Genomic DNA, 20,796 nt, shown 5'->3' on the forward strand with positions numbered 1-20,796 from the left:
GATGAAATGTAATTTCTTTCATCAAGCATTATTAATTATGGCAGAAATATTTGCACTTAATGGAGGGCTAACTGTTGAACATGTGCTCAAAGACATTTGCTAAAGCCTGTAGGGACCATAATTTTACTCTGATTTTGAATTATTTAAAATAGTTCAGCATTGAAATAAAACAAATAATTAATTCCTCTGTCCTGGCAAACAGTTTTTGATTAGTAATGGTCTCTCGCATAATTTTATGCCACATATTTCATCTGCTGTGGAAGACATTGTCAGATGCTGTGCTACCAATTAACACATAAGAAAATTATATGTGTAATGGTGAAAAGTAATGTCACGCATGTATTGCAACATACTGGAAGCAAATAAATAAGCAAAAGTGTTTTAACCAATGAAAACTGTGAATGCTTAGTTAACTGCCAATAGCAGTAACAATTGAAGTGTTTGCCCATACTTTTGCAACAACAAATGCACTGCAGTGTCATCCAAATGCTTAAAGGTCACTCAGTCTTGCCAAGGTGGTTCTTTTGTAGATTGCAGATATTTGCCTACCTTTTTGGTTGGTTTGCATGCTATGTCAATGCTGTGTTTAACACTTTGTTAATAGTGATAACTGATAGTTCTCTGATTTTCTGAGTGGCACCACTGAACGTCGCATACAGTTCACCAGGGGAACAGGTAGAGAGTCAAATGTACAGATACTCAGGAACTGAAGTGATTTTAGTGGACGAAGTTTGCAGGAAAACTTCTTTTGCAGATAGGTGTCTGTAGGGAAATTGTAATCTCCATGCTAAGCAGAAGAGAAAAATAATCAGTCCATCAATGGAATGGGCTAAAAGAATCTGAGAGACAAAGTAATCTGAAGGAGATCTAAATTACAAAATAAAAAAAATAACTAGCTAAGTAATTGCTTTCCTCTTATTTGTGAAAACTACCATTGATCATATTAGCATATTACCAGAACATTAGAAAAATGCAGTATGATGCAGTACTCAAGTTGACAAAATAGGATACAAATACTAACATTCCATGAAAGATCAGCAGGGTTTGACAGAATGATTTGCACATGCAGTTGGTTAAACACTGATGAGCCAAAACATTTTGATCACTGCCATCCACAAACTTGAGTGCTGCGTGATGACCTTGCTGGCATGTGATGTGATAAGGAAAGTACATAATCAGAGCAGACACACGAGGAGAATCATTGTAGTTAGTGATGATATCAACTGCAGACAACCACCACAAAACATCCTCCATCTCGCAGACAAATGCATGGGGAAGCTGGATTTCCCAATAATGATAGCATCTTCCAGTAGCATAACTGTCATGTTACAATGCCAGAATCATACCTCCATGATTTGAGGAGTATGATGTATTGTCCACCAAATTTCCTCGATCTAAACTCTGTGGGAGGCATCTGGGATGCTACTGAGCATGAGATTCTTGCTTGCAAATCACTCACCCATAATTTATGGGAATTATGTGACTTGTGAGTAGACATCTAGCACCACATACCTCTCAAAACATACCAAGAACATGTCAAATCCATGCAATGCAGAATTGTTGCTGTATTGCATTCGGAAGGTGGGCCAACTCACTATTAAGCAAGTGGCTCACAATTGTACATCGAAATTTCTAAAAGAAACATTAATGTTATGAGCCATTGCCTACAAGTCAGTACAGATAATTTGTTAGCAGTGGACCATGGCAGTTGCCAAAGGACCACTAATTATGACGTTATGAGACTAAAATTGTATGTAAGACAGTGCGTACTACTTTTGAACTTCCAGAGAGGCCTAGGTAGAGACACGAGAATAGATTAACAGAAAAGCGCTAATACTTAAATTGAATATGTTAAGTTCCTTGGATTTCAGTTACATAATACCACCAGTTCTGCAAAATGAGCTCCCATCTAGTCTCAATTTGGGAAGCTTTGCCTGTGTTTTGGTTGTATCATAATGAGGTAGCCATTATGGAGATACAGATACAAACAGTAGCTACTCTTGCTATTTCCTATCTCCACAATCTCTGGTAATGTTTCCCGTGGGATTTTAGACAAAAGATTATACGGAAAATTGTAGCTAAGACCTTGGCTTAAGGTTCAGAATCAATAAGTCATTAGAGAAGTACAGTTCATGTTGTTCCACGTTCCTTGGCATTCAGCCTTCCAAAAATCTTTACACTGCTCTGAAAATCTGGGAAAGGCACATGATTTCATTACAATAATAAAAACTCGTTGCATGTGCTATTTTGTAACTGGTTTTGTGCAGACTGTACAGTTAATTATATTGTGCATAATAAAATAATAATACTTGTAATATAGTAAGTAATGTTCATTGTACCTATGGTCTGTAGATGAAAATACTGGTACCACTCTTAAATACTTCTTAGGATATATTTTTAAAGAGGTATGATATGGTAATAATTGTACTAATATGGCAAATATTGTGCCCATGTAGGATGAGCAGGAGACCCAAGTCCAGACATACAGTGAGGAAGTTTCTTTGCCAAGCAGACAGCAAGATGAAGAAACTGTGGAAATGGTTGGTGAATTAGATCCACAAACAGGAATTTATTCTGTGCATCCATCACATATGCCAGTGAAAGGTAAGAAATGGTTGTCACTTTATGCACATACAAAGAAGTCTCTGAGGACACCTACAGGAAGAATATTTGTATTAACTGTAGTAGTCTGTGGAAAACTGTAGCTGGCATCACATAACAACAGATACATTTATTTTATTTTTAAATTCATCCTGATTGCATGGTAAAATGTTATCTGGTTCCCTCTTCAGTGTCCCATTATTTTCAAGTACACGCCATCATGCCAAGATACTATACTTACACAAGATTATGAGAGGACTCAAAAGTCCAGAAACAAAGAAAGAATGTTTCTGTGCCAAGCAGAAGGCAAAGGGAGGAAACAGGAACTGTGAAGTTAAGGCACTGGCAAAAGGTGGTTAATATAAAACATGTCCTCCCCCCTCCCCTGCCCCCTCCATGAACCATGAGCCTTGCCATTGGTGGGGAGGGCTGCTTACCTTTGCGATACAGATAGCCATACCGTAGGTGCAACCACAACGGAGGGGTATCTGTTGAGAGGCGAGACAAACATGTGGTTCCTGAAAAGGGGCATCAACCTTTTCAGCAGTTGCAGGGGCAACAGTCTGGATGATTGACTGATCTGGCCTTGTAACACTAACCAAAACAGGCTTGCTGTGCTGGTTCTCAAATGGCTGAAAGCAAGGGGAAACTACAGCCATAATTTTTCCTGGGGGCATGCAGCTTTACTGTATGGTTAAATGATGATGGCGTCCTCTTGGGTAAAATATTCCAGAGGTAAAATAGTTCCCCATTCGGATCTCCAGGTGGGGACTACTCAGGAGGACGTTGCTATCAGGAGAAAGAAAATTGACATTCTATGGATCAGAGCATGAAATGTCAGATCCCTTAATCGGGCGTGTAGGTTAGAAAATTTAAAAAGGGAAATGGATAGGTTAAATTTAGATATAGTGGGAATTAGTGAAGTTTGGTGGCAAGAGGAACAAGGCTTCTGGTCAGGTGAGTACAGGGTTATAAATACAAAATCAAATAGGGGTAATGCAAGAGTAGCTTTAATAATGAATAGGAAAATAGGAATGCTGGTAAGCTACTACAAACAGCATAGTGAATGCATTATTGTGGCCAAGATAGATACGTAGCCCACGCCTACCGCAGTAGTAAAACTTTATATGCCAACTAGATCCGCAGATGACGAAGATATTGATGAAATGTATGATGAGATAAAAGAAATTATTCAGATAGTGAAGGGAGACGAAAATTTAATAGTCATGGGTGACTGGAATTTGAGAGTAGGGAAAGAGAGAGAAGGAAACATAGTAGGTGAGTATGGATTGGGGGTAAAAAATGAAAGAGGAAGCCGTCTGGTAGAATTTTGCACAGAGCATAACTTAATCATACCTAACACTTGGTTCAAGAATCATAAAAGAAGGTTGTATACATGGAAGAATCCCGGAGATACTAAAAGGTATCAGATAGATTATATGATGGTAAGACAGAGATAACCAGGTTTTATTTTGTAAGACATTTCCAGGGGCAGATGTGGACTCCGACCACAATCTATTGGTTATGAACTGTAGATTAAAACTGAAGAAACTGCAAAAAGGTGGGTATTTAAGGAGATGGGACCTGATAAACTGAAAGGGCCAGAGGTTGTACAGAGTTTCAGGGAGAGTGTAAGGGAACAAATGGCAGGAATGGGGGAAAGAAATACAGTAGAAGAAGAATGGGTAACTTTGAGGGCTGAAGTAGTGAAGGCAGCAAAGGATCAAGTAGGTGAAAAGACGAGGGCTCGTAGAACTCCTTGGGTAACAGAAAAAATATTGAATTTAATTGATGAAAGGAGGAAATATAAAAAATGCAGTAAATGAAGCAGGCAAAAAGGAATACAAATGTCTCAAAAATGAGATCGACAGGAAGTGCAAAATCGCAAAGCAGGGATGGCTAGAGGACAAATGTAAGGATGTAGAGGCTTATCTCACTAGGGGTAAGATGGATACTGCCTACAGGAAAATTAAAGAGACCTTTGAAGAAAAGAGAACCACTTGTATGAATATCAAGAGCTCAGATGGAAACCCAGTTCTAACCAAAGAAGGGAAAGCAGAAAGGTGGAAGGAGTATATAGAGGGTCTATACAAGGCCAATGTACTTGAGGACAATATCATGGAAATGGAAGAGAATGTAGATGAAGATGAAATGGGAGATACGATACTGCGTGAAGAGTTTGACAGAGCACTGAAAGACCTAAGTCGAAACAAGGCCCCGGGAGTAGACAACATTCCATTAGAACTACTGACGGCCTTGGGAGAGCCAGTCCTGACAAAACTCTACCATCTGGTGAGCAAGGTGTATGAGACAGGCGAAATACCCTCAAAGTTCAAGAAGAATATAATAATTCCAATCCCAGAGAAAGCAGGTGTTGACAGATGTGAAAATTACCAAACTATCAGTTTAATAAGTCACAGCTGCAAAATTCTAACACGAATTCTTTACAGACGAATGGAAAAACTGGTAGAAACCAAACTTGGGGAAGATTAGTTTGGATTCCATAGAAATATTGGAACACATGAGGCAATACTGACCTTACGTCTTACCGTAGAGGAAAGATTAAGGAAAGGCAAACCTACGTTTCTAGCATTTGTAGACTTAGAGAAAGTGTAGACTTAGAGAAAGCTTTTGAAAATGTTGACTGGAATACTCTCTTTCAAATTCTAAAGGTGGCAAGGGTAAAATACAGGGACCGGAAGGCTATTTACAGTTTGTACAGACACCAGATGGTAGTTACAAGAGTAGAGGGCCATGAAAGGGAAGCAGTGGTTGGGAAGGGAGTGAGACAGGGTTGTAGCCTCTCCCCAATGTTATTCAATCAGTATATTGAGCAAGCAGTAAAGGAAACAAAAGAAAAATTCGGAGTAGGTATTAAATCCATGGAGAAGAAATAAAAACTTTGAGGTTCGCCAATGACATTGTAATTCTGTCAGAGACAGCAGAGGGCTTGGAAGAGCAGTTGAACGGAATGGACAGTGTCTTGAAAGGAGGATATAAGATTTACATCAACAAAAACAAAACGAGGATAACGGAATGTAGTCGAATTAAGTCGGCTGCTGCTGAGGGAATTAGATTAGGAAATGAGACACTTAAAGTAGTAAAGGAGTTTTGCTATTTGGGGAGCAAAATAACTAATGATAGTCGAAGTAGAGAAGATTTAAAATGTAGACTGACAATGGCAAGGAAAGCATTTCTGAAGAAGAGAAATTTGTTAACATCGAGTATAGATTTAAGTGTCAGGAAGTCATTTCTGAAAGTATTTGTATGTAGTGTAGCCATGTATGGAAGTAAAACATGGACGATAACTAGTGTGGACAAGAAGAGAATAGAAGATTCTGAAATGTGGTGCTACAGAAGAATGCTGAAGATTAGATTGGTAGATCACATAACTAATGAGGAGGTATTGAATGGAATTAGGGAAAAGAGGAGTTTGTGACACAACTTGACGAGAAGAAAGGACCGGTTGGTAGGACATGTTCTGAGGCATCAAGGGATCACAAATTTAGCATTGGATGCAGCGTGGAGGGTAAAAATCGTAGAGGGAGACCAAGAGATGAATACACTAAACAGATTCAGAAGGATGTAGGTTGCGGTAGGTACTGGTAGATGAAGAAACTTGCACAGGATAGGGTAGCATAGAGAGCTACATCAAACCAGTCTCAAATCTGAAGACCGCAACACCACCACCACTCTTGGAGAGTTCATGAGGGGGGGGGGGGGGGGGGGGGGGGGCAACGTGTATTTATTCCTCGAAGCTCTGATTTCCCTTATTTTACTATGATGATTGTTTCTCCTTATGTAGGTTGGAGTCAACAGAATATTCTCGCATTCAGAGGAGAAGGGCCATGGTGGTTGAACCTTGGTAAAAAGATCCCACCACGGCAAAAAAAAACCTCTATTTTAATTATTTTTACCCCAAATCATGTATCATGTATGTGACACACTCCCCTATTTATCGCAAATACAAAATGTGCTTCCCTTCTTTGAACTTTCTCGATGTACTCCTTTAATCCTGTGTGGTAAGGACCCCACACTGCACAATGGTACTTCAAAAGTGGAAGAACAAGCTTAGTGTAGTAGGTTTGTTACATCTTCTAAGTGTTCTGCCAATAAAATGCAGTCTTTGGTTCGTCTTGCCCACAATATTTTATATATATTCTTTTCAATTTAAGGTATTTGCATTTGTAATTCCTAGATATTTAGTTGAATTTAGGCCTTTAGATTTCATTGATTTTTCTTGTAATCAAAGTTTAACGGATTCCTTTTAGCACTTGTATGGTAGACCTCACACTTTTCATTATCTAGGTCAACTGCTAATTTTAGCACCATACAGATATCATATCTAAATCATTTTACAATTGACTTTCATCTTACTAGACGATAAACGACAGCTTCATCTGCAAACAACCTAAGACGGCTCCTCAGATTGTCTCCTAAATCATTTATAAAGGTACGGAGTAGCAGGGTACCTATAACACTACCTAGGAGGATGTCAGAAATCACTTCTGTTTTACTTGATGACTTTCCATCAGTTACCATGAACTCACCTCTGTAACAGGAAATCACAAATTCAGTCGCATAACCACACAATTAGATTACAAGTCACTTGTGATGTACAGTTCCATAAGTCTTCTGGAAATCCAGAAATATGGAATCCAGCTTGAAATCCATTGCCAACAGCACTCAACACTTTATGTGAGTAAAGACCTATACTGAAACGCTAATTTTACATTTTTGTGCGGTCCAAACATAAAAAATGCAAAACTGAGGAAATTGCAGGATCGAGAAAAATGTTAAAATCCCCCAAAATATGGCCAGAAACACATGTAATTGGCATATATGATTGAAAATCACAATCCTCTCCATTACTTTGTACAAAATCTGTCTAAGTGAAAGAAATTAAATGTATAATGCAATTTTTTAGAGTAATTTGTGGTAATGAACTTCATAAGTTCTTAAAGAATCACAGATGTGTAACAGCAAGTAAAAACCCATAAAAAAATTAAAATTGATTGATGTTAAAATCCCCCAAAATATGGCCAGAAACACATGTAATTGGCATATATGATTGAAAATCACAATCCTCTCCATTACTTTGTACAAAATCTGTCTAAGTGAAAGAAATTAAATGTATAATGCAATTTTTTAGAGTAATTTGTGGTAATGAACTTCATAAGTTCTTAAAGAATCACAGATGTGTAACAGCAAGTAAAAACCCATAAAAAAATTAAAATTGATATTTTGGTACATGGTAATCGAGCTATTTTCTGACTGGCTACAACCAAAAATTATACATTCAAAACACGCATTTTTGGGAGATCATCCTTTGTGCTCACCCATAACAAAGGAAAAATTGATTTACATTTTGAATTAAACCAAAAAAATCACAGCAGCTAAGTGATTAAACCATAAACATAAATGCAGATATCTGCTTAATGACACAGTTTGTCGCCATTGGTGTTATTGTTCAGTGCTTCTCTTACAAGCCACATTCCATATGCTCAGCACCATTAAAGTGTTCTTTTAGGCTTAACGAGAGGAACAGACTTGTATAAATGAGTTTACTTTCCCAGTTGGAGTTACAAGCTTATTAGAAGTCAGCTTAGTGAATTTCTGTACGCTGTGTAAAACGTAAATTTGAAAGAAAGCTCAGGTGCTACCATTTCACTTCGTGTCCTCTCAGTGGTGGATACAGAGAAACCTCAAGGAGGGGGTGCTAAAGATTTCTTGAGCTACCTTTACATTTAATGTGATAAAAAATAATCAAGTCACATATAAAGTTTAAGAAAATTTTATGTTAACTTATGATACACATTTCCTACTATTACTGTTACTATTATTAATACTTCACAATCAACTGACCACTCTCACTCTTGACTAATCTTCACACCTGTAGTTGCTGCAACTAGAACTTTTTACTTACTCATTAGTCTCAATATATCTGCTTCTGAATGTAAACTAGCTTCCTATTCGGCAAATAGTCCATATTTATAATGCTACGTGTTGAAGTTTCTCTGTATAAGAAAACAGTAGAATATGCACAACTTTTCTCGAGCAAATGCCAGACAGAATAACATGTCAAGATCACTAGAATGGCCGCAACTTTTTTTGTATGTATATGTTAGCTATCTATGTGCCAGACAGAAATGTATAAAATTCAATGGCGAGGACGCACATGCTATGTAGGAAAGCACAATTAATCGATAACTCAATTCAGCCAAGTCGACTGACGAAAGAAACGAACAAATAGTGTGATAGTTGACTGGTGGGAGCGGCGCAAGTGGCAATGCAGGTGAGCCCACAAGGGGCAGGGGTTGAGAGGGGAGGGGGGCAACACGCACCCTGCTCGCCCCTCATATGTATCCGCCACTGTGTCCTCTATCATTGCTGCCAAACTTTATGATCTACAGCACATAGTGTGCGTGATGCAAATTACATACATGAGCAGTGTATGTAGTTGTTGCAACTGTATCATGTCAGACTTGAACATAAAAATCTTTAAATGTGCTATCACAAAACTCTTGTACGATTTCCGTGTGGAATCTCTGTCATAGCACCTCATCTGTAGGAAAAGTATATTTTCAGCACTTAACAAAATGCATTCACCCCTACCAACACTCCTGCCACTAAGAACCATTCCCCCTCTCCACACATCCAGGAGACAAGCTCATATTACGTGTGTTAGTGTAGTGTGGTGACTGCGCTGGCTATTGGGTGACTTAACAAGTCGCAAGCCAATAAGAGTTGACTAGCCGAAAATGGGTGACATTTCCTCGATTATGACTGAGTATGTTCTTCAAGACTTAGTGTTTGAATCGAAAAGGTTGACAGTTGCTATCGTTGCTGAATACAGTACATCAGAAATACATACAGAAAAGTGAGACTGAGTTATAAATGGCACAAGGAAAGGTGGTGGCCAGACCCCTTCATCATGTATAGGTGTGGTCCGGAACACTTTGCAGCAACTGTCTTGTTTTTCCATTAATGCTGCATCCTAGCAGTAGTTGTATCACAGTTGCGGGATGAAGCTAAATGTTGCAAGTTGCATTGGCAACACTGAACGTGGATTATGTCAGCATTTACTCTTTCACATCTCCCCTCTCCACAACAGCCTAAAATATTCCCTTAACTCCGCCACTGTGCATAGCGTAAAACCATCTGTATTTTGTGGTTATAACTCGTTCGGCCACATCAAATGTCAATAAGAAGAAAATGGGTGAAGTCAAGCGAGACGTTGAGTAAAAACTTGGAATCCAGGTAACACTTACTAGGAAGCAAGGTAAAATTGGGGAATTTTTAGCACTGATCCTATGGGTTTTTCACAGAGTCTACGAATTTATGGTGTAGAATTACAGAAAATGTAAAATCGAGAATGTAAAATCGAAGTTCCACTGTAGTTGTGTTTCACCAGAATAATGTTTTCTAAATCCATGTTGACTGTGTGTCAATAGACCATCCTCTCTGAGGTAATTCTTAACATTTGTACACAATATATGTTCTAGAATCCTGCTGCATATTTTTAGCAACTCTACCTTGGCAGTACTGTCATCAATTTTATTTCCATGCTATTGCGCAGAGAAGGCTTTGATCATGTTGTGCCATTTTTGAGACAAAGTTTCATTGTGAAAACTATTATCAGAATCTCACATTGAAGTCCGAAGTAAATTTTGGGCTTCTGTAAAAGATCGCCAGTTTGGGGATTTCACATTCATTGAAATTTGGCATGCTTTTTTTGTTGTTTCTGCAACAGCATTCTGACCTGTTTTGTGTACTATGGAGGATCAGCTCCGTCATTTGTTAATGTATTTGTTATAAATCTGTCAATTACTGTATATAGTATTTCTTTGAATTCAAGCCACATATGGTCTGTACTTACATAATTGGTTTGGAAAGAGTGGAGATGCACTTTTGAGTAGGTATATTTTTGTTTGTTTTTTGTCGATTTGGGAGTTATGATATTCAGTCTTGCTATGACAGCCCTGTGTTTACTACTTCCTGTATCCATTTTGATGTTCATTATTAGTTCAGGATTCTTGAGCTTTTAGTGTTGGGTTCCATATTGTGGGCCAAAGGTCTTTTATAACCTTGCATCAGAGCTACAGCCAGTAAAAATGGAATTTCTGCAGATTCAAAAGGAAAAAGCCTTATTAGCCAGTCTCGCACATTATCTGATTGTACTGTTTAATGGATTAAAGATTTAATAGCTAACAAAACTCATCACAACCATTTTTATTACAGCATATAAATAACTATTAATCTTGAATCAGTATCATCGTTGTCATGTAAATAAACTGAGAAACTAGAAACTTTCTTTTTTCAAAATAGTAACATTCATGCTAAATTATAGTAGTTTAATGAAAGTTAATTATTATCTTAATGTAGAGAATTGGCTTATAGCATCTAATTTTCCCCGTTAACTTAGAACCAATTCATTCCATGTTCCTAAAGATTCTGCTACATGATGGTATATACAGAACTTGAATGAGAGTAGGAAATGCTAGTGTTTCACTAAAGTGTTAGAAACTGTACATAACACTATAAAATACTGACAAGCCAAAACATTATGGTCACCTGCTTAATGTTGGTCCAGCTCTGGAATGCAGTAAAACAACAGTTCTGCATGGAATGTGTTAAGTTTCCATAGTATGTGGTAGCAGATGCCTACGCACAGGCCATGCATTTCCAGTAAAGTTCCATCAGGTACAGATCAGGCAAATTTGGTGACCAAGACATCTGTGTGATTTCACAATCATGCTCCACAAACCACTGTAGCACGATTCTGGGCTTGTCACATGGACAGTTGTCCTGCTGGAAGATTATATTGCTGTTGGGGAAGACACCAAGCTTGAAGGGATGCAGTTAGTCTATAATAATAATCACATAGGCCACAGTTGTCATGGCGCCTTTGATTACTACCACAGATCTGACCTCCATTCATGGCATAGTGCTAGTTTCAATAAGCTGTTTGCCTGTATGATTGAGTATCCAGACACGGCCACTGACCTGATGTAATGAGATATGTAACTCATCCGACCAGACAACATGTTTACATCAATCCATGGCCCAGTCTTGAAGATCCTGTGTCCACAGCAATAATAACTGATGATGTCATTGAGTACACATGGGAATATGTAGTGATCTTGTGCTGTCCCATGTTCAGCAATGTTTACTGAGTGGTTTGCTCCCAAAAACTTGTGCTTGCACATCACATTTACCAAAGATCGCGGCCTGTGGTGTGTTACAGATTGGGCAAGCAGAGACATACATGTCAAATACCTTATGACCTACCCATGGTTGCGTAAAAATAGCTGACCAACTTTGCCGTTCCAAGGTGCTCATTCCGAGGCATGTCTTTGTCATGTCTAAATCACTTTTATTAGTGTATTTCCCCTTTTGGAGCTCATACCTTAATTGGAATGATTCTACATTCATCCCTACTCCCCTTGTGTACTTTCCATACCGTGTCATCATGTGTCTGCAACACCACCAGGAGGCATTAGTCATCAACACATGTCCCAGTCATAGCAACTTATGCAGCATTATTATTTGTGTCTGAAAAAATAAAGAGGTGCAAGTGGGAAATCGCTAACATTAAAAAAATTTTGAAAATTGCTGGAAGAAAACTGTTGAAAACTGGAGCTGAGAACTAATTTTCAGGCTCGACACAAAGAGTAAGAGAGTGTTGCTGCATAAGTGGCTAATAACATATGTGTTGCCTATTTAAGAAAATCCCATTATAATGTCTACAGAAGATAAAATTTCAACCTGTATTTTCATTTAATTATGAATGCCCTGCTAATTAAAAATTTTATTTTCAAAGGAAATCATGAGTGTTCTGGAGACTCTGTGGAAGCTTCTGAGGATACAGCACCAAAGTCTAGTTCAAAGACAATGGACATCTTTAGTACAGCAATAGCCTCTGCAAACATAGATTTGGAAACATTCAGTTATAATGAAGGTGAGATTATCATTGTGGCAGCAGGAACATGAGCAAAAGTTTCTAGAACTCATTGTTTGGGCTTTTTACATTTATGTTTTACCCTCATGTGCATGGAATAGCTCTCCTGATTGCCTTGGATTGTTTGCAGCATATGTTCATTTAAGTTTGTATCTGGTAGCTGTAATATGGCAATCTGTAACAGTGGTGTGCTTTTGTCATTAGTTTTTTTGTAAATAGCCATGAACCTCATCTTTTTATATTATTGATGGAATAATTTTATATTCCATAATTATAATACATCCCTTAATTTAAAAACAATAAAATTAGTTGCTATTTGCAGTCCTTTGTTTTATACTTAAGTCGCTATTTTCGATGTGTACAGTTTTATAGAAACAACAGTTGTAAGTTAAGTGTAGTTTCTTCTTCAAATTCCACTACTATGTTGTGATGCCTTTCTGTCATATGCATTGGTAATTGTAGTATTTTACACTGTCACAGTATTCCTGAAACACTTTATAAAATGAAGTATGCCTGTTCTTGGTATTGTGAGGTAGTGTAGCCCTATCATAGGAGTGGGCAATAGTTTTGACTCAGGGGCCACTTTGTGGAAGCAGTGGTTAGTGGAGGACCACAACTTTTAAAATGATATCATTTTTGCATTTCAAAAAAAGTAATAAATTGATTCATAAAAATTCTGGCTGTCTTGGTGTGCCATGCAAAAACCATTAGCAGGCCACATGTGGCCCGTGGGCCATTATTTGCCTACACCTCTTCCATCTTATTGCAGTGTTGTATGACTGATCATAGAAACTGTAACAATTTTGTGTAGTATCCTTGATAAGTGGATTATTACTTGACTGAATTAAAATAATTGTGTGGATTTTATACTCATATGTTTCAAAGAAATGCAATGTACAAATTAATTTTATATTATTATAAAAGTGTTAAGAATATTTCAGAGACTTTGTTATACAGCAGAGAAATAGTTGTTTCATTTGATAAGTTCCTGAAGTTTGTCCTCGGCAGTAATAGTAAAATGTTTTGCTCAATGGGTAATTATTAGCATTGCAGACATGTTCCTCACTAAATCGCAGAACTATATGTGAATATATAAGGAGTTGTCAATGCCTCTGTAAATGAATCATAAGTATAACAACTTAATTCATGCAAATCCTAGTTCACCATACATGCAGAAATGTTACTCAGTTAATGGAATTCAGTGTGCCAAAGAGGCCCAAGTACACTGAATTTATTTGGGCATTTGCAACTTGATTCTGTTAGTGCTACCTTTTTACTCTACTTTGCTAACTGTAAGGTAGTGTACATGTAACAGAAATGACAGGAGTTTTGGGTCATGAGGCTGTTACAATACATGGAGGCAAAAAAGATCTTCAAGGTTTTACAATCTCCATCATACACAACCATATTCTTTATCATCACCAAGCAACCAATTTCAAGTCTGATGCCTCAACGAAAATGTCCAGAGCAGGTGCTAGCACATCTACACTCCTGCAGCAACCAGTAACCAAGTATTATACTACAATCCAAACTCCCAGTGCAGGTGCTAGCACATCCACCTGTGCTTGTAGCTGCATCTATCAAGGCACTATTGGTATACATACTGGCATTTCAACGACTAACATTGAGTTTAAAGGAAAACCAGTTGACTTCTGCTCTAAAATGAAAGCTGATCACAAGATACCTATGTCTACTTCTTTACCACTCTTCCTAAGGAAAGGTAAACCATTGAGCTGGAAGACCCTACCTAAAAATCATGATGTTGAACCCCCTAACAATAATGCTTCAGTAACATCTGATAGGAGGGACTGTGTAATGGACTTACGTTTGGATAATCCACCAAGCCCATCTACCACTCCTCCTAACATTTTGAACTCCTCTCCTAAGCACAGCATTTAGTGAGCATTAAACTCGGTAATTAAAATGGCTCTCATTCTTCAGTGGAATGTGAACACTTACAGGACACATTTAGAGGAATTAAAGCTGCTTGTATAAGAAAAGCCTACATGCTTAAGCCTTCAGGAGACATAGTTCGAAGCCACAGATAATTATGTATTGCCACGATTTAATGTTCACGGGAAGGATGACCTAATTGATGAATAAGCAAATAGTGGTTTAGCTGTGTCCATTAGTGAAACACACTACTATTTGCCCATCACCCTCCCCACTGTTTTACAAGTGGCTGTAAGAGCAGTAAATGTGCCATATCGCCTTATAATATAAATCCCACTGCAGGAACCTATTTACAGCACAGCACTTACTTATCTCATGCAACAACTGCCCCATCCATTCCTGTTACTCAGTGACATCAATGCCTGCCATGTTCTCATTGGCTCTTCTATCATCTGCACCAGGGATCAGATAATTGCGAGGCGACTGGTGTCAGAGAATATTTTATTGCACCCAAACCCCACTTTACGGCATAGATACAAACCACAAACATTGGTCATAAACCAGAATGCAGTATAACAAATTAATAATGTCATTAGAGCAGTTCCAACTTTTTGATAAAATAATATAGTCTTTTATTCATAAAGAAAAATGCTTAGTTAGTAAATGAAGGTACAAAACAATATAATGATAAACATAAATCCAAAAAATAAAAATGTAAATTAAAAATTGTGTTGTATTTATACATATAATAAAAAGGGTTTAGAAACTGTTTTAATCTAATGACAAAGATTAACATAAGGAATCAATAAGCTATTATATTCTGCCATCACCACTTTCTGCTTTTTCGGGTTGGCCCAGTTTAAAATATTGGTGCGGAATTGTCTACTTCACTTTGCTTTCTGTCTCTTTCAACAGTGTTTTGTAATAGACAATGGATGAGTTTACTCCTTTAAACACTTTAGCACTGAATTCTTCATTAGGACCATTCTGAGGTAGGCTGTTCATTCCCTGCTCAACATAAGAAAGCACATTTGACAAGTTCTTATCAGTTATCTGTTGGCACACAGCAGGCTCTGTCTCTGGCTCCTCGTCATGTGCTTGTTCTGTTTTGAACTGGATTAGTTCCTCATTTGAAAGAGGTTATCTGCCAGCACCTAGAAGGCCAGTCGTATCATCTTCTTCCAAATCTTCAGAACAAAGATGGCCTCTTAAGTTTAATATGTCTTGTGGAGTATCTGAAGGAGAATCGCCTTTAGGTTCGTTAATTTTAATGCATTCTAGCCAGATTCTTTCCAAGATTGGTGCACATCGCGACACTCTGCTCACTGAGACATGGAATGCTCCTTAACCACAATAAATATGCATATTATTTACAATCATGTTGACAACTAGCTGTATCCATCCACAGTTTGTTGTGGTTCAGTCTGCTTAAATGGAAAAGAAAGAAAAGATAAAGTACACATTTGTAATATGTGTAGGAATTAGATATATATCCTAATCTCATTCCCTCTCATTCTGTACTAGTAGTCTAATCATAAACCAATAAGCCATAAATAAAACTTACCTGTTTCCTAAAACCGTTTCAGTAATGTATGTGTTAAAAAGTGAATAGCTTATATGTGTCTAAACGTTTATTACCATAATGTGTAAAAATTCGAACTAAATCAAAAGGTGCTTTCGAGATGTTTAGTAACAATGTTTTCCCCCTTTATGTATATTAAAGGAAGTTCTGATTAAGAATTACAAATTACTTAGGTATAAAGGAGACGACTCATGGAAAGGCCGGACCACTGTGTCACTGATAGGTGCACAAACAAAAGATACAGAGTGCTATGCTAGCTTTCAGAATGAACTTCCTTTCTTAAGCTTGTAGGACACACACACACACGCACACACGCGCGCGCGTCTCCCTACATTGTGCTTAGTTGACTGCCAGTCTATACTGGCCCACAGTTAGTGTATTGAGGTGAGCTGGGAGTGTAGAGTGGAGTGAGGGATGATGGATGGAGAGAGGCTGGAGGCAGGGAGAGGGTTGCGGAAAAGTGTCTAGTTCCATGTGGGAGATTGGGGAGCCATTGGTGGGCTAGCTAGCGGTCCAGGTAGAGGGGTCAAGTGCCAGATGGCTGGGCACGTGATTTCACAGACTACGGCGTGAGATAGCAGTGCACAACTATCTGACACGAATTGGTGCAGGGTACTGGGGCAGGGGATGGTCACACACACACACACACACACACACACACACACACACACACACACACGCCCTCTCTCTATTGGGTGATGGGGTGGGTGGACAGTGAGTACCTTCGGTTAAGGAAGCATAGGATGTACTCCTAAGGATAGCTCCCATCTGCACAGCTCAAAAGAGCTGGTTGTAGTGGGGAGGCTCTAGATGGTACAAGTTATGAAGCAGCCATTGAAATCTCGCATATTGTGCTCCTGTGTGGTCCACGTTGTTTTTGGACGTTCTTCCTATTCGACAGCTGGTTGGTTGTCATCCCAATGTAAAATGCTATGGATTGGTTGCAGCAGAATCTGGTATATAACATGGCTGCTTTCAAAGGTGGCCCGGCCTGTAACAGCGTTCGATAAGCCTGTGATGGGACTGAAGTAGGTGGTGCAGGGTGAGTGGTTTGGGCAAGTCTTGCATCTGGATCTTCCATCATATTATTATCCCTGTTCCTAGGGAGTGGGAGTGGCATAGGGGTGCACTAAGATGTTGTGGAGGTTGGGTAGGTGGCGGAACACCACTTTTGGGTTGGGATGGAAGTAACTTGGGTAGGATGTCCCTCATTCCAGGGCATAATGATAGGACGTGGTTCAGTCACTCCAGTCCCAGATTTTATTGGGTGACAAGGGGGGTGTTTCTTTGTGATCGGTTCTTGCAACGGATGTGAGGATCAGGCGTGTGTGGGGATATGGCACGGGAGATGTGTTTGTGAATTAGGTCTGGAGGGCATTGCATGTATGTGAAGGCCTTTATGAGTAAGTTCGTATCACTGCAGATGTGTCCATCTCATGTGGCCAGGGAATATGGGAGGGAATTTTTGCTTTGGAAGGGGTGGAGCTGCAAAGTGCAGGTACTGTTGATGAGTGATGGGTCTCATGTGGACTGAGGTATGGATGAAGCCATCTGAGCGGAAGACATCGATATCTAGGAAGGTGGAATGACAGGTGGAGGAGGACCAGGTAAAGTGGATGAGAGAGAAGGTGTTGAAGTTTTGGAGGAATTAAGAAAAGGTGTACTGACCTTGGGTCCAGATTATAAAGACATCAGCAATAAACCTGAAGCAGACCAGGGGTTTGGGGCTTTGGGAAGCTAGGAATGTTTTCTCTAGGTGGCCCATGAAGAGGTTGGCATAGAACAGTACCATAAGGGTGCTCATGGCTGTACTCCAAACGTGTTTCTATACCTTCCCTTTGAAGCTGAAGTAGGTATGAGTTAGGATGTAATTTGTTAGGTGTACGAGGAATGAAGTGGTTCGTTTGGAATCTGCATGGTGTTGGGAGAGGTAGTGTTCAATTGTGGAAAGACCATGGGTGTGAGGCATGTTGGTCTATGAGAAGGTTGCATCTAGAGTGACAAGTAGGGATTCAGGACATAAGGGTATGGGGATGGTGGAGAGCTAGTGTAGGACGTGATTGTTATCTTTAATGTGGGAGTCTAGGTTTTGGACAATTGGCTGCAGATGTTGATCAACAAGGACTCAGATTCTTTCAGTGGGGGTGCTGTAAGCAGCCATAATGGTGCACCCAGCATTGTCAGGTTTGTGGGTTTTGGGAAGCATGTAGAAAGTGGGTGTCAGCTGTTGTTGGGGTGAGTAGGAAGATGGATTCAGGGGAGCGCTTCTAGGAAGGGCCTTAGGATTTGAGAAGGGCTTGGGGGTTATGTTGAACTTCTGGGATGGGGTCACTTTGGCAGAGTTTGTAGGTGAGGTGTTGGAAAACTGGCAGAGGCCCTCTGCCAGGTAGTCACTCCGGTTCATCTTCATCACATCAGTGGTGGAACCTTTTGTCTGACAAGATGATGATCAGCTCAGGATCTGCTTTTAGGCTGTGTAGGGCAGTCCTTTCATCTTCTGAAAGGTTGTTGTTCTTAGGAAGGGACTTGGGGAAGGATGGTGAGGCCATGGTGGAAATTAGGAATTCCTGGAAGGTGACCAGGGGATGGTTAGGCCAAAGTGTGGGAGGGTCCTGGTTGGACAGTGGTACAAATTTTTATATTAGATACATATGTTTATGAATTGCATATGGTAAAAAAATGCATATATTAAACAATTAGGTATCTAAAAAGGTGCCAGTAGTAGAATTCAATATTGTGTCAATATTTCAAATCAGCATGTCCAGAGCTTTTGGAGATTAGCAATTTTGAACAAACCAACATTTACATTTACATTTCCCCTTTATTACATACACTATGTGATCAAAAGTATCTAGATACCTAGCTGAAAATGACTGACAAGTTCGTGGCTCCCCCCATCGGTAATGCTGAAATTCAATACAGTGTTGGCCATCCTTAGCCTTGATGACAGCTTCCACTTTTGCAGGCATATGTTCAATCAGGTGCTGGAAGGTTTCTTGGAGTGCTGCACTAAGGAGAGGTATCGATGTCAGTGGGTGAGGCCTGGCATGAATGCAACATTCCAAAACATCCCAAAGGTGTTCTATAGGATTCAGGTCATGACTCCTTGCAGGCCAGTCCATTACAGGGATGTTGTTGTCATGTAACCACTCCGCCACAGGCTGTGCATTATGAAAAGATGCTCGATCGTGTTGAAAGATGCAGTCGCCATCCCCGAATTGCTCTTCAACAGTGGAACACATCAATGTTGGGCTGTACTGTGATAGTGCCACGCAAAACAACAAGGGGTGCAAGCCCCCTCCATGAAGAAACACTACCACACCATAACACCACCGCCACCGAATTTTACTGTTGGCACTACACGCGCTGGCAAATGACGTTCACCGGGCATTTACTGTACTCACACCATGCCAATCGACTGCCACATTGTCACTCCACACAACATTTTACCATTGTTCAGTCGTCCAATGTTTATGCTCCGTACACCAAGCGGGGCGTCATTTGGCATCTACCGGCATGATGTGTTGCTTATGAGCAGCCGCTTGACCATGAAATCCAAGTTTTCCCACCTCCTGCCTAACTGTCATAATACTTGCAGTTGATCCTGATGCAGTTTGGAATCCTGTGTGATAGTCTGGATAGATGTCTGCCTATTACACATTATGACCCTTTTCAGCTGTCGGCAGTCTCTGTCAGTCAACAGACGAGGTCGGCCTGTACACTTTTGTGCTGTACATGTCCCTTCATGTTTCCACTTCACTGTCACATTGGAAACAGTGGACCTAGGGAAGTTTAGGTGCGTGGAAATCTTGTGTACAGACATATGACACAAGTGACGTCCTATCACCTGACCCTGTTCAAAGTCCATGAGTTCTGCGGAGAACCCCATTCTGCTCTCTCACGATGTCTAATGATTACTGAGGTCGCTGAAATGGAGTAACTGGCAGTAGGTGGCAGCACAATGCACCTAATATGAAAAACATATTTTTTGGGGGGGTTATCCGGATACTTTTGATCACATAGTGTGTGTGTTACTTATATACCATATGTAACAACAAAAAGTCAATTACTGACAAAATTATTTTATTGGATAGATAAAAAATCTACTCACCAAGCGGCAGGAGAACACATACATAAAAGACAATTGTAACTGGCAAGTTTTCGGAGCCAGTGGCTCCTTCTTCAGGCAGAAGGGCTGAAGGGGAAGGAAGACGGGGGGAAGGAAAAGGACTGAAGAGGTCTAGGAAAAGAGGTAGATTTTGGGAAAGTCAACCAGAACTGTGGGCCAAGGGAGACTTATCATATGAGATGATAATCAGTCTTTCTTCCTCATCCCATACGGTAAGTCTCCCCTGGCCTGCAGTTGTGAGTGACTTTCCCAAAATCTAACCCTTTTCCTAGTCCTCTACAGTTCTTTTCCGTCACCCTTCTTTCTTCCACTTCAACACTTCTGCCCGAAGAAGGAGCGACTGGCCATTAAAACTTGCCAGTTACAACAGTCTTTTATGTGTGTTCTGCCACCACTTGGTGAGTAGATTTTTTATCTATCTAATTAAATAATTATATACCAGATGGCATTCCAGTAGTTATGTAAAAATACTTGAATTTCTACAAGCAATGTCGGGCCAAAATTTCAAAGTAATCCATGAACAACTTTTGGAGGTTTGAGATTTTGAAGAAAAGTATATCTGCATTTGTACTGAAGTAGAAACTCTAAATGTTCCTAATCATAAATCACCAAAATATTTTGACTGGATGC

At 39.5% G+C, this 20,796-nt stretch overlaps 1 protein-coding gene across 6 annotated transcripts in view; it reads left to right on the forward strand.

Moving 5' to 3' along the window:
* Positions 1-20,796, forward strand: part of LOC126336812 (BRCA2-interacting transcriptional repressor EMSY) — a 286,258-nt gene that overhangs the window by 207,108 nt on the left and 58,354 nt on the right. For all 6 annotated transcript variants that reach the window (XM_050000859.1, XM_050000862.1, XM_050000861.1 and 3 more), the window contains exons 14-15: positions 2,457-2,604; positions 12,425-12,562. In XM_050000859.1, coding sequence (XP_049856816.1) covers positions 2,457-2,604; positions 12,425-12,562 — 286 coding nt within the window. The remainder of the gene's footprint in view (positions 1-2,456; positions 2,605-12,424; positions 12,563-20,796) is intronic.

The sequence above is a fragment of the Schistocerca gregaria genome, chromosome 2 (assembly GCF_023897955.1).
Source record: "Schistocerca gregaria isolate iqSchGreg1 chromosome 2, iqSchGreg1.2, whole genome shotgun sequence".
Classification (NCBI taxonomy): Eukaryota; Metazoa; Arthropoda; class Insecta; order Orthoptera; family Acrididae; genus Schistocerca; species Schistocerca gregaria.